The sequence below is a fragment of the Girardinichthys multiradiatus genome, chromosome 3, assembly GCF_021462225.1.
Source record: "Girardinichthys multiradiatus isolate DD_20200921_A chromosome 3, DD_fGirMul_XY1, whole genome shotgun sequence".
Lineage (NCBI taxonomy): Eukaryota > Metazoa > Chordata > Actinopteri > Cyprinodontiformes > Goodeidae > Girardinichthys > Girardinichthys multiradiatus.
Genome location: NC_061796.1, coordinates 13734229 through 13746235, shown reverse-complemented (window position 1 = coordinate 13746235; position 12007 = coordinate 13734229). Strand labels below are relative to the sequence as shown.

The window sequence follows — 12007 nt, the reverse complement described above, 5'->3', positions numbered from 1 at the left end:
GGTGCAAGTAGAGAAAACAGATATGGAGACATATTGTGAACGTGAAGAAATAAAAGCAAAAAAGTTAGAGTTAGAGAGGCACATTGTACTCCATGAATGAGCATCAGAAAGTCTATTGGGCTGTAAGATAGATGAGAGACAAGAGCTTGCTCTCCGTTTCCCCTCCCATTCACATTTCCTCCCTTTTCATCTGCCCCAGTGCCCGTATATAACCTCTGACACAGAGCGTCTCTCTCTCAAAGCAGAGAGTTCTCATCTGAAGCCTTTCTGGACTGATAAGCTGCCACCAGGAGAAGATGCTGAACCAATCAGCCATCATCTTGCTGCTCCTGCCACTGGTGTACAGTGCAGGTAAGAACTGTTGACTACATTGTGAATTTAGGACAGCTTTTTCAGCAGTGTTTTGTGTTTCAGTATGTAACAAACTTCTAAATGACTGATTGTGTGAACAGGCGATTGTACATGTAAGCTGGAAATAATGAATGAAACAGCTGATATACCATTATTAAAGAGCGGTAAAAGATAGAACAGTCAAACATGCCTACAGGCCGATGCCCCACTGATAAGCCAAACGGTTCCATTAATTAAGATCAGTCAGTCTGTTAGTCATGCTCTTCTGAGTGAATCTATGCAATAAAAGAAAAAATCAAAACTCTGCCTCTGTTCAGGTCAAAGTTCAAGGTTGGAAATCATATCAAGTAAGCAAGACATCCAGGTTGGAGAAGAAATATTGCTAGTATGTAAAGGTAAGAAAAAATGTATTTGGCATCCATCCATCCATCCATCCATCCATCCATCCATTAACTGTTTTGTCTTCCCGTCGCCTCTCCTGCAGCTCCAAAAGAGGGAGATATGACATGGTTTAGGGAGGGAGAAGAAATTGATGATGAAGAAATTGTCTCAAAGGTGGACTACACTACCTCCAAACTGCTTATCTGGAAAGCCAGCCTGTCCGATGTGGGCACGTATACCTGCAAGTTTGAGTCTGAGGATGGACACAATGTGGAGACTGAGTTTGTTGTGTATATTTATAGTAAGTACAGCACACACATGCTCAAACATAATGTACAAGATTGGTGTAACATGTTTGGGTACATTGTGGCATTTTTGTACTTTAAGTTAACTCAAGCTAAGTATTTATCCTTGCCTTTGTCCTGTTTTCTCAGAGGGTCCATCATTTCATGACACCACCACCTACCATGAGTTTCTGGAGGGAACAGACGGGGTGGTGCTGTGTGTGGTGACTGGGCAGCCAGCGGTGGATGTTCAATGGCTTAAAGACAAGGAACCAATCCCTTCTACACGTAAGATCGACATCTAGAACCAACAACTTGAGAACGTTTAACAGCCAAAAAATTTTTAATCTTATGAGATGCAGCCAAAGAGAGTAAAGATGGCAATTTATGGATTTTATGAAAAATTTGAACGTTTTTCATGAACAAATTAATAGTATAGGTATTGTAGCAGTTCAAACATCCAACACTAGAGGGTGCCACAATGCGAATGGGTTCATTTAGCCAAAAATATAACAAAACATATTTTCACACAGCTTGGGCATTATTTTAATCTGTGTTTGAACTTGCATAACATTTTACATTTAATGAGACTACGGGCTAGTGATGGTTACAAATTTTTATTTCAAAAAATCTTTGATGCAGAGGCATACAAACTTGAGCTTGTACCAGACACAGACTGGTTCATCTGAGAATGTTTAAAAATACTTTGTTGATTTTAGAACTTTTTAGAGAATATTATAAAATGTGATTTCAGTCTTGGTAAAACAATAATAATAGATTGTTTCTTGGTATTATTATCAGTGGAGAGTCTAATCAGTAGGAAATTGTTTACTTTATGTTAGGAGGAAAATCAGAGGCCATTTATCGCAGGTTAAACACTAGAAGGTCCTAAAATGAAGATGCTCGTAGCTCCCTTATATGTGGCATCTCAAAGCAAATAAAACTTGCTGCCAAGCAATAAAAAACTTTTCATCCCAATTAAATGGCGTGACTATTTGTTAATATTTACATTATAAGTCAACTACATCTTATATGTTAGAAATAAATAAAAATCTGTGCAATGTGAACTTATCCAAGTTTTTTTGTTTGTTTGTTAAAGCAGAATCTGCAGTGAATTGCTTTCACTTTGCCCAGCTGTATAACACAATAACACAATAAAAAAATGGACGTTAACACAGTGTTAACTTGACCTTTTGGTGCTTCTCCCTCTTTAGCGGGAAGGCGCGTTTGGAAGACGTCCGATAATGCGCTTCATATTGAGAAAGTGAAAAGGGAGGATGCTGGGACTTACATTTGTCAGGCCCAGATCAAGGGGAGACCAATCTACCAGCAGCTCCCTGTCTCTGTTGTTGTCAATGGTTAGTCAGTTCTTTACATATTATCTATGGTATTCAGAGGTTTAAAGGATTATTACCAACAACTAAGTCCTGTTTTTATTTTCTAACAATTTTTGTTTTCTTTCTAAATATGTCTCACACTGCAGCTCCTCCTACTGTGCACATTAGAGAAGAAGTGAAAAAAGTTGCTGTCGGGCCTGAAACCAATGTATCGTTGTCATGTTTGGTTGGTGGTCTGCCAAAACCCAACATCACTTGGACAATGTAAGCTAACAATTTGCACTTCTTAAATAGGTGGAACCTCATTGAGAGACAGATTTTCATTGGCATGTTAAACATTACATGTTGATTTTGGCCAGAATCTCACATTTTCATAATAAGCAACACCTCAGCAAATAAAGAGAAAGAAAAAAAAATCTTATGTTAACACAGTTAATTCATTTGTATTTACCTTGAAAATAATCAGTACCAAGATTTGCTCTGACTACCTCTGAAGGTTGTTTGAGAACCATGGCTCTTGTGGATCTTAAGCCTGGTTCACAAGGCAAGATAATTATGTCGATTTCTTACCCGATCTTCCCCTTCATACAATCTTAAGTATGGCCTAATTATGACGATGGCTCTAAAGATAATCTTAAGAGATATATTCTTGCTGTGTGTTAAAAATGATCTAGTCTGCTAGAAATGACATCGGGACCTCAAATTGGTGATTTTCAACATGTTGGACTGTCTTGGTCCGATATCCTAGCATGTGGGACGTTCCCCGAGGACAAACGAACACTCAGCCTGTTAAAGCGAGGTGATGGAAACATGGAGGGAAATCCAAAATACAGAAGACAAAACAGCTGCCATGGTGCAATAGAAATCTATGCAGGTTCATTTTAACTGTAATTATCCAGGAAAGCTCAATGAAATATCAGAACAGAGAACAATCCAAACACAGTGTGTAACGACATTTACTGAGGAAAACAACGGACAACTCACTTCCATATCATAGTGTAGCCAGTAGAGCCCCAGCTCACGCTGTCTCCACTCCTTTACCCAACACCTTTTCTTTTTGTAATGATTTTCTCTTACAATTTGTCCACAAACTATCACTAATGCTTCTTCCTCGTCAGCCATGTTTATTTACTCTGAAAAATTTGATCTCGAGTGGTTTTGCAAGATTTCCCATCTGACGTCTGAATGTTCGTGAGTGAAATCTGCTTGTATGCAGTGTGTTAGTGCTTGCTGTGTAGCTGTACACCACACACTATAGGACCCAAACCTGTTTTATCTACAATGTTTGATCGTCATGTGTGGGGTCTCTCAGGTGTTGAAAATCGACCTACAATTTAAAATCTGGCCATGTGAACCAGGCTTTATCAATTGTTCTATGTTTATGTTTCAGTTGTTACTTTAAATTTCTGCCTTTCTCTGCCGGCCTCTTAAATCACAGACTGTCCGTGCTCAGTGCCTTGATGTCACACAAACATGACAGGACATAAAACTGATTTATTTTTCATCCTAAGGCCTGTGGAGTTTGATCCTTCCCGTCACCTCTTCAACTCAGATCGCAGCCAACTCACCATCCGGTCTGTGGTCAGGGCCGACTATGGGGAGTACGTCTGCACGGCCAAAAACAAGATCGCTGAGAGCAGTGCTACCTTCATGCTGCACGTCTTTGGTTGGTTTGATTATTCCATTATACTGATTTGTTTCTTTTATTATGATAGACTGTACCAAAGTGGCACGATGTTGCTTGTTTCATGTTCAGAGCCTCCAGAGGTGTTTATCTCAGGAGATCAGCACAGTGTGAATGTGGGTAAGCGAGTTGCTGTGTCCTGTAACGTGACTGGCTACCCTCAGCCTGATCTACACTGGCTCAACAAGCAAAATGGACAAGAACTGGTAATACTGCTTAAACATTTACTCATAATACGTACAGTTAACAAACAAATAATTGAAATAAGAAAAAAATCATTTTAGATTTTATTATTATTTATATACCTTTACATAAATCGTATAAAGTTCAAGTGAATAACAAACAAAGCGGAAAGAATACCCGCTTCAAAACCCTTGCTGCATAAACGCGCACAGCCTTAAACTAAAGTTTGTTGTAGCACCTTTTAATTTAATTTTAGCATTCAGTCATCTTGTGTTCAAGAAGGTAATAGCCAATAATTATAGTGAATCAAATTAACCTGAACTAAAATCCAACTGTCTACTGGATTTTCCTGCTATTTGCTCACTTGTGACCTTTTGGTAAAGCCGTGGTTTGCAGAGAAGGTTAGAAAGGATTAAGACTGGATGCTAAATTCTGTAACAAATTTTTTGTTTAAGGCCTTGTTTATATAAAGTTTTGTAGTGAAAACACCAAGTTTAGTTGCATTTCTACTGTTCGTTTTCGTGACAGTGGCGCGCGTTTTCTCTGAAAACATTACAATGGTACGGTTTCCACAGTGTAATGTTTTTGAAAACGTCCTAGACTTGTTGACGTGTAGACAGCAAAATGGAGTCTTTCTTATGGGGAAGCCCTGGCTCATCTGCTTTATGACCGAATTCAGTAGAAATTAATGCACACACGCACAACATAACGGCTGCTGACAAGACGTTTTCAACAATGACAATGGCGGATTGCAGGGTGCTTTCTTGTGCTGGTGACTCTTTTGAAGGTAGCAACGTTTCTCCAATAAAGTGCTTATTTTCTCCCGTTTTGTTGGCAATAAATGTTTGTATATGTTAAGTTTCAAAGAACATACCGCCAACTAGTGGCTTGGCTGGGGAATTACACCATTTTCACATTTCAGTTTTGCCTTAAATAGGGTCTAAGGCTATGACCACTTATGCAGCAGAGAGTTGCATGTTTAATTTTTTTTTTTCCTTCAAACAAATCTGTTGGTTTTTCATTTTGTAAAATAATTTATCTTGGCCTCATTATTTTACATCTCAAAAACCTAAAATTTTAACCGGGTGTTCTTACTTTTTAGAGTCACTGTAACTGTGCAACTTGGGTGTCATGGAAAAATTGCTTAACCCTAGCATATTTAATCTGGAAGTTCTGTATTTTGAGTGTTTGAACCCTCCATTCCTCTCTGTCAGGATATGGCTGGTCGTATCCATGTGTTGGATGGCATGCTGGAGATTAAGGACGTGATCCCCTCTGATGGCGGACTGTACTCCTGCATGGCTGTCAGTACTTCTGGAAATGCATCGAGAGATGTTTCAATACACAGTAAGATTTTATCTGCACACAAGCATATTTCCCCTTAGTGATCAACATGTCTCTCTGATTTACATTCTTTTTTGGTATTTTACTCTCTTTCCGCTTGACCCCCCCCAGCCCAGCCCGGGCCGCCACATTACCTGACGGTCACCCCTGGTCCAACCTCGGTGCTCTTTACACTCAAAACCTTTCCCATCAATGGAGGAACACCGATCAAAAGCTTTGTTCTGCAGTGGAGGAAAAATGCAATAGAAAAGTGGGAAGAGACCATCGTTGCAGCTTCAGGTAAAATGTTTACTTTTTGTTAAGGTTCTGTGGTTGTAATTTATGGTTTAAACATTAAACTCCTTCACCTACTGATCCAGTCATCAGGCTGATGCTGTACCTTCTTTGTATTTGTGTTTTTGTAGATGTTTTGGCTATCACCGACCTCAGGCCATACACTAAGTACACAGTTCGCATGGCTGCCTTAAATAATGTGGGGCGGGGGCAGTTCTCAATAGAAAATACGGTTCGCACTGAAGGCAAACGTAAGTTTTAACATTATCTAGACAAGTATATCTACCGCAACTACATTACAACAAACAACTTAAAAGTATTTTATTGGGATTTTATGGAATTGGCAACACAAACACGCCACTCTTCACTCTGATAGCACTGAATGCAAGCTGTTGCCTTTTGATTAGTAAGTAGTCCATCTGTGTATAAATCTCAGGTCGTAGAGGTTTGTTAGAGAACATTAGCGAATAAACAGCATCATGAAGACCAAGGAACACAGCAGACAGGTTAGGTTGTGAAGAAGTTTAAAGCCAGGTTAAATTATTAAACAATATTTCAAGCTTTTAACATCCAATGGAGAGCTATTCAGTCTATCATGTAAAAATGGAAAGAGTATAGAATAACTCCAGACCTACGAACACATGGTTGACAAGCAAGGAGAGCACTAATCAGAGAAGGTGGAAGGATCTGTTAATAGGACAGCTATTAGCCATGGACTCCACAAATCTGGCATTTATGAAGAAATTGCAATAAGATCTCACATTGCGCGTCTCCCTGAACATACCATCTTTATGACTGGACTTCAAGAGCAGTGTATTTCAACTTGTGGTCCTCCAGACACACTGCACTGCATGTTTCAGATGTTTCTTCGCTTTAACACCCCTGATTCCAAAAATTGCAGTTCAGTAAAATCCTGTTAATCCGCCATCAATTGAAATCAAGTGTGTTAAACCAGGGAAGCATCTAAAACATGTACGGCAGTGTGCCTGGAGATCTGGGGTTAAAAAACACTGTTCTAGAGACAGAGCTCATAAGATAAGCAGGTGTAACTGCAGTGAAAGGTGATTTTACCAACTACTGACCCCCTTAAAATCCCAATAAAGTCCAGAATAAAATGTGAAAAGTTCAAGCAGAACAAATAATTTTTCAGGGCTCTGTGCGTGTGGGGTATAGACCGGTTGTGAAGTGTTTGTACATTAAAAAGGTTATTTAACAGTTACAATTTGCCTACTCACAAGACTTCATCTTTATTTTCATCTGCCGTCTCTGTCTATTAATGTTCATTTTCCATTGGGTCATCATTCTAACAATTTCATGTCATCATTCTTTGCTGTCTGCTGATTCCATTCGGTGACGTGTAATCTGCTGTCCTCTCTTTACAGAAGGTAAACTTCATATACAGGTCCTTCTCAAAAAATTTGCATATTATGATAAAGTTCATTATTTTCCATAATGTAATGATGAAAATTTAACATTCATATATTTTAGATTCATTGCACACTAACTGAAATATTTCAGGTCTTTTATTGTCTTAATACGGATGATTGTGGCATACAGCTCATGAAAACCCAAAATTCCTATCTCACAAAATTAGCATATTTCATCCGACCAATAAAAAGAAGTGTTTTTAATACAAAAAACGTCAACCTTCAAATAATCATGTACAGTTATGCACTCAATACTTGGTCGGGAATCCTTTTGCAGAAATGACTGCTTCAATGCGGCGTGGCATGGAGGCAATCAGCCTGTGGCACTGCTGAGGTCTTATGGAGGCCCAGGATGCTTCGATAGCGGCCTTTAGCTCATCCAGAGTGTTGGGTCTTGAGTCTCTCAACGTTCTCTTCACAATATCCCACAGATTCTCTATGGGGTTCAGGTCAGGAGAGTTGGCAGGCCAATTGAGCACAGTGATACCACAGTAAACCATTTACCAGTGGTTTTGGCACTGTGAGCAGGTGCCAGGTCGTGCTGAAAAATGAAATCTTCATCTCCATAAAGCTTTTCAGCAGATGGAAGCATGAAGTGCTCCAAAATCTCCTGATATCTAGCTGCATTGACCCTGCCCTTGATAAAACACAGTGGACCAACACCAGCAGCTGACACGGCACCCCAGACCATCACTGACTGTGGGTACTTGACACTGGACTTCTGGCATTTTGGCATTTCCTTCTCCCCAGTCTTCCTCCAGACTCTGGCACCTTGATTTCCGAATGACATGCAGAATTTGCTTTCATCCGAAAAAAGTACTTTGGACCACTGAGCAACAGTCCCAGTGCTGCTTCTCTGTAGCCCAGGTCAGGCGCTCCTGCCGCTGTTTCTGGTTCAAAAGTGGCTTGACCTGGGGAATGCGGCACCTGTAGCCCATTTCCTGCACACACCTGTGCACGGTGGCTCTGGATGTTTCTACTCCAGACTCAGTCCACTGCTTCCGCAGGTCCCCCAAGGTCTGGAATCGGCCCTTCTCCACAATCTTCCTCAGGGTCCGGTCACCTCTTCTCGTTGTGCAGCGTTTTCTGCCACACTTTTTCCTTCCCACAGACTTCCCACTGAGGTGCCTTGATACAGCACTCTGGGAATGGCCTATTCGTTCAGAAGTTTCTTTCTGTGTCTAACCCTCTTGCTTGAGGGTGTCAATAGTGGCCTTCTGGACAGCAGTCAGGTTGGCAGTCTTACCCATGATTGGGGTTTTGAGTGATGAACCAGGCTGGGAGTTTTAAAGGCCTCAGGAATCTTTTGCAGGTGTTTAGAGTTAACTCGTTGATTCAGATGATTAGGTTCATAGCTCGTTTAGAGGCCCTTTTAATAATATGCTAATTTTGTGAGATAGGAATTTTGGGTTTTCATGAGCTGTATGCCAAAATCATCCGTATTAAGACAATGAAAGACCTGAAATATTTCAGTTAGTGTGCAATGAATCTAAAATATATGAATGTTAAATTTTCATCATGACATTATGGAAAATAATTAACTTTATCACAATATGCTAATTTTTTTAGAAGGACCTGTACTTGTTTGCAAAACTGAAAACGTGTAAATGAACAAAGTCTCCATATATCTCAGTGTTATGAGTTTTTATAAACTACAGTTAATGTTGAGTGTTTCACCTCCTGCTTTTAGGTGAACCAGACAGTCCAGCTATATCTACTGATCAGGCAAAAGTTGAGGGCAACTCCTTCTCTGTTCCTCTTGAACAAAGTGATAACGGTGGATCCCCTCTGCTGCACCTTAACGTCAAATACAAAGAGGTGAGACACAGTGTGAGCTCACCTCTGTGTGTACCTCTGCTATTTTATTTCTACCTTATTAACTAGCTTTCTGTGCTCCTTTTACCCAGGAAGCAGAAAAAAGCGAATGGCACAAAATGCAGCTTCCCTCTGATGCTAAATCTGTCAACCTGAAAGACCTCACCTTTGGTTCAGACTATCGTCTGGAAGTTGAAGCTGTCAATTATAATGGCTCCTCTATCCCTGCAACGTTCAACTTTACAGTTCTAGAACAGCCTGGTGTGTTGTCTCGCTCATTCCACTTTATACAACAAATATTTTCTGTAGATAAGAAATAATTCCAGTTTTAGTCATCTGGGTAATTTTTTCCTTTGTCCCCGCAGTGAGCAGCAGAATGACCAAAGGCACCGTGGCTGGCATCGTGATGTTGATCTTCCTGGTGGTGTTCCTGGCTGTAGATGCCACCTGCTGCTACCGAAACCGCTGTGGTCTGCTCATGGCCGTTGCTGGAAAACTGTCCAGGTGGAAAGATCCTGGCCTCAAGAAGGTTGAGGAAGGAGAGGGGACGACTAATGGGTAAGGAGGTTTCTGGAAGACACTTTTTTCTGACATTTCCTTTTGTCAAACAACTTGGTACAAATATTTCTGCATATTCTACCTGCAGAGACGTAACGCTGAAGGCTATTTCCAAACCAAGAAGGAGTATTCAGCAGTCAGGGGTTCAGACAATCAGCAAAGAGGCCGGTCATCTCACAGAGGTCACCTGTGACAAAGCCCCCCTAACCAAAAATGAGTATGTTTATTCTCCCAGATGCTCAGTGGCATAAAAACAGTACCTTGCAAGTCATAACATTTTAGCTTTTTGAGATTTTGTCATTTTATAATTTTATGTGGTAGACCAAACAAAGCAATGCATAACTTTTTTTAATCTATCACTGTAAATCCAAATAAACAAACTTTGACGTTTGCATTAAAATGTGTCTAAATGTGAAAATGTTAAAGAGATTTAGATACTTTTGCACTTAACTGCAGGTTACAAAGCAGAACATAAAATAATTTTGCAGTTTCAAATTTTATATTTGTCTTTTTTCCAACACACTACTGTTGTTTTTCCCGCAGGAAATTACATCCCACAACTGATGCATGAGGTCTTATAAAATGAAGAAGAAAGAGTGAAAACTAGAGACAACATTTTGTACAAAGAGGAAGGGAAAAAGTCAGTGGATCCCAGCTGTTGTGGGAGAAATCAAACACAGTGACACACTGTACGAAATTGGACTGATCTGGACTGATTGTGATAAAACTGAGCTGATCCTGCCTCTGTTTTTAACACTTGTTTGTTCTACAACAGGGTATTAATGATGTCTGTGTTTTACAGGGTAAAAGTTTTGTTACTGTGTAATCTTTGCAACAGCTTTTGTGAAAGAAAAGAGTAACATTTACTTGGCACAGCAAATGTTTAGCTGGTGCTTTTCATAGTTTCACAGACAGAATTATCTTTTTGACGTTGCTAGTTTTCTTTATTGTTAACATTGTGTCGTTGGCTCTAGCAGAAGTCATTACAATGGATTTAACACCTTATTTTCTAACTGTATGTTACTGAATTTGAATGTAAAACAACTTGATAATATTTATTATTTTCTACTGTTACCTTTATAAAGGTTATTTGTTAAAGGAGCGTTTGGATACATCCAATGCTATCTGTAAGTGTGTTGCTCACTGTGCTGTTAAGCACTTTTTCTGTGAAAATGTTTTTGGAAAGTCAGCATGGGTTAGATAAGGGACTTGTTGTTTAAAGCTACTTAAAATAAGTGTAATCACTCATCTACAAAAATGTTTTCTATTAATGCTACAATATTGCCAACAGCAGTTCAGTAAAAAGCTTACCGAAAGTTTTTTTTACGAAAAAGGCATGAACTTATTCTAACATTGTTCCTACCACTGTACATTGTGTATACATCTTTGATGTGTTTGATAAACAGCTTTTTGTGTTTTAGGCTCACCATATGAATGTGTTCTGCATTTTAAAGTAAAGTAAAATCTGAAATAAAAAAAAATGTTTTCCTTTTTTTGACAAAAATCTATTGGTTTCCCTACAAACAAAACTGCTATGCGTTGAGAAACTAAATGATGCACATTTCCTAAACTACACTCTGTCTCCACAGGAAAACGTGGTGACAGCATCGTGCATCTTTCTTCTTTTGGTGCAGGAAAGCTAGTTAGACTTGATGAGGAGATGGATGGAGCTAAATCCAAGGTAATCTTTGAGGACCTTTTAGAAGCTGCTATAGAGACTAGTGTTAAAGTTAACCTTTCGGCAGGACTGCAACCCTAAAACATACAGACACACACATGTCAGACCTAAATCGGTGTCTACATGCTTAAAGCTGCTGAAGACATAACCCAGCAGCTCTAGTTGTATCAAAAGGCAACTCCAGTATTGTCTCAGGTAGCTGAATACTTTTCAGATTTTTCTTTTTAAAATAAGAACAAAAACATGTTATTTTCCTTCCTTTTCACAATTGGACACAGGCTTGTGTAAATCTAGCACTTAAAATAAACACATTGAACTTTCTGTTTGTAACTTGTGTTGTGATTATGAATATGAATATATTATTTAATATTTAATATGAATACTTTAATATTTTATTAAATGATATTTCGGTCTGTTAAGGATTGTCCTGTGAATACCAGCCCAATAAGGCGATGGTATTAGGACAAAATTAAAAGGGCTGAGCCAAGCTCTGACATTATTGAACAGCAAAACTCCACACACACGGAATGAATTCACACAATTTCTTAAAATACAAGAATTTATAAACAAAAATAAGTCAACTCAAAGTCCAACATATTTCAATCAACACACTCTTCACCGTGCTAAAACAATCCAACTAAACTACCAAGCAGAATTAAAGAATAAGGAAGACTAACGGGTTATGTACAATA

The 12007-nt window shown here is 39.2% G+C and overlaps 1 protein-coding gene across 2 annotated transcripts; it reads left to right on the top strand.

Annotated features, from left to right (window-relative positions):
- Positions 1-201: 201 nt before the first annotated feature.
- Positions 202-11636, top strand: ncam3 (neural cell adhesion molecule 3). 2 transcript variants are annotated; one of them, XM_047357159.1, is made up of 17 exons: positions 202-351; positions 669-746; positions 836-1033; positions 1167-1304; positions 2231-2374; positions 2500-2617; positions 3865-4019; positions 4110-4243; positions 5435-5567; positions 5676-5843; positions 5969-6088; positions 6512-6514; positions 8955-9082; positions 9172-9340; positions 9445-9637; positions 9726-9854; positions 10181-11636. In XM_047357159.1, exons 1-17 carry the CDS (start codon positions 297-299, stop codon positions 10206-10208), a joined length of 2091 nt encoding a protein of 696 aa, XP_047213115.1. In that variant the 5' UTR covers positions 202-296; the 3' UTR covers positions 10209-11636. The 2 variants fall into 2 exon arrangements, with proteins under 2 accessions (XP_047213115.1, XP_047213117.1); XM_047357161.1 differs by lacking the exon at positions 6512-6514.
- The last annotated feature ends 371 nt before the right edge of the window (positions 11637-12007 follow it).

Excerpts from the sequence above, each read along its gene's own strand:
- ncam3 (XM_047357159.1), top strand. The coding sequence starts at position 297 with ATGCTGAACCAATCAGCCATCATCTTGCTGCTCCTGCCACTGGTGTAC. Across the intron at positions 5,844-5,968 it reads GACCATCGTTGCAGCTTCAG|ATGTTTTGGCTATCACCGAC; the intron begins GTAAAATGTTTA and ends GTGTTTTTGTAG. Across the intron at positions 9,341-9,444 it reads TACAGTTCTAGAACAGCCTG|TGAGCAGCAGAATGACCAAA; the intron begins GTGTGTTGTCTC and ends TTGTCCCCGCAG.